The sequence below is a fragment of the Arachis ipaensis genome, chromosome B09 (genome assembly GCF_000816755.2).
Source record: "Arachis ipaensis cultivar K30076 chromosome B09, Araip1.1, whole genome shotgun sequence".
Classification (NCBI taxonomy): Eukaryota; Viridiplantae; Streptophyta; class Magnoliopsida; order Fabales; family Fabaceae; genus Arachis; species Arachis ipaensis.
In genome coordinates, this window is record NC_029793.2 from 140,802,169 (window position 1) to 140,803,914 (window position 1,746).

Below are 1,746 nucleotides of genomic sequence, written 5' to 3' on the forward strand. Positions count from 1 at the left end.
TGGGAAAAAAATTGGGGCCCTTGATGTACCTTTTGTAAGCGTAGGTTGTCATATTTTTCTGGCAAAAGATAAGATATAAAAAGGGCTGTGTAAAGTGCAGTATGAACAGAATAGCATATGAAAAACCATTAGAACTCTGCCTCAATATCTAATGAAAAATGGCATCGTAAAAACATTGTTTGGAGTGGTCATCAATCATCATTCTTTCCAGGTAGGTGACAAACATAAAACTGTTGTGTAGATGTATTGTAATTTAGTGCAGTGCACAAAGATAATAAAATCTCGCCTTCAATTTCTTTCCTTGCCATGATATGAACCAATATATCTGCTTTACATATTTACTTTCCCATAGTATTATTACATGAACAAAATTGAAGCTCAACAATATATATATAAGATAGCACAGTTAAATTATAAATAGCATCCCTGGCCAGAAAAAAGAAAAGCCTTTGCGGTTGAAGTTTACTTGTTAGTTGAGGACTCGGGCCAAACGCTTATCTTCTCCTTCTCGTACTTGATGTAGAGGGCAGAAACTGCGGCCACGAAATAGATCTGAATAAGAATAATGGTTGGTGTGTGGTAGTTTATCACTCCCTTCCCCGTTGCCAGCTCCACCAGCAACAGCGCCGTTAACCCCAGAATCGCAATTCGACCGTTTAACCTCTCGCTGTATGCGCTGAACCCGAAGTCTACCTTCAATCCGCCGGACACCGGTTCTTTCAGTGGTACCGGTGGCAAGAACACGCCGGATCCGGAGGTGGAGGAGGATCCCTTCTTGGACTTGCGGCCCTTTCGAGCCTCCGCTTTCTTCCCCGTGCCACTCCGGTAACGGACACGGAGCTGGTTGATGCGGTTCTCGAAGTCGTCCTCGTCGGGAGCGGCGGGCGGGTCAGATTCGGGTTGGGAGGACTCGTCAGGATCGGATTGTGCGCGGGTTGTGAAGAGAAAGAAGCGGCGGCGGTGGTGGTGGTTGCAGAGAAGGTGAGGTTTGGGTGAGAATTTGGAAGAAGGAAGCGGGAATGAGTTTGAGAATTGCAGAGACAGTGACGACGGTATGTTCGCCATTCTCTCCCTCTCTTTCTGTGTTTTGGATAAGTCGTTGTTGTTTATCGCAGCCTTTTTTCTGTGACTTAATGTCAACCTCAGAAAATATGTGTGTATAATAAAATGAACACCACATCACTCGATAACTCAATCACATTATTCACATATTACTTTGGAGGTGCCTGATGCCTCATGGTACATGCGCTGTCTCGTTTCCTTCCTTCCTTCATTTTCTCCCCACTTTCTCTTTTGTGTTTATTCTGCAATCAATTCAGATTTCAGACTCTCATCTTATACTGCTACAATAATCCTTATGATACATTTTTCTATTGAACGGATGAAACTTTATTATTCAAATAAAATTCTTGTAAATAGCTTGTTATATATATCATCATTCTCAAAATATTAAAATATTATATTTTTATTATTTCGGGTGTGGGAATAGAATAATTGAGGAACATGCTATTATTCTAACACAATAATGTTAATAATGGCCATTTTTCAGTATAATTTAATTAATTCTTATTTCCAATAGGTAGAAAAAAATCGAAATTTTACGTAAAATTAAAAATGTATGTTAAACATATAAAACATGAAATCGTAAAATTTTTCTAACTTAAGTATAAATTGTTTAAAATCGATTAACTTTTTAAAAATTATAATATTAAAATATTTTAATAATTAAATTGAAATTCTAGCTAT

The 1,746-nt window shown here is 38.3% G+C and overlaps 1 protein-coding gene across 1 annotated transcript; it reads right to left on the bottom strand.

The window, feature by feature from the left end:
* LOC107617551 lies at positions 270-1,343 on the bottom strand. The gene has a single exon (XM_016319325.2). It carries the CDS (start codon positions 1,063-1,065, stop codon positions 463-465), a length of 603 nt encoding a protein of 200 aa, XP_016174811.1. The 5' UTR covers positions 1,066-1,343; the 3' UTR covers positions 270-462.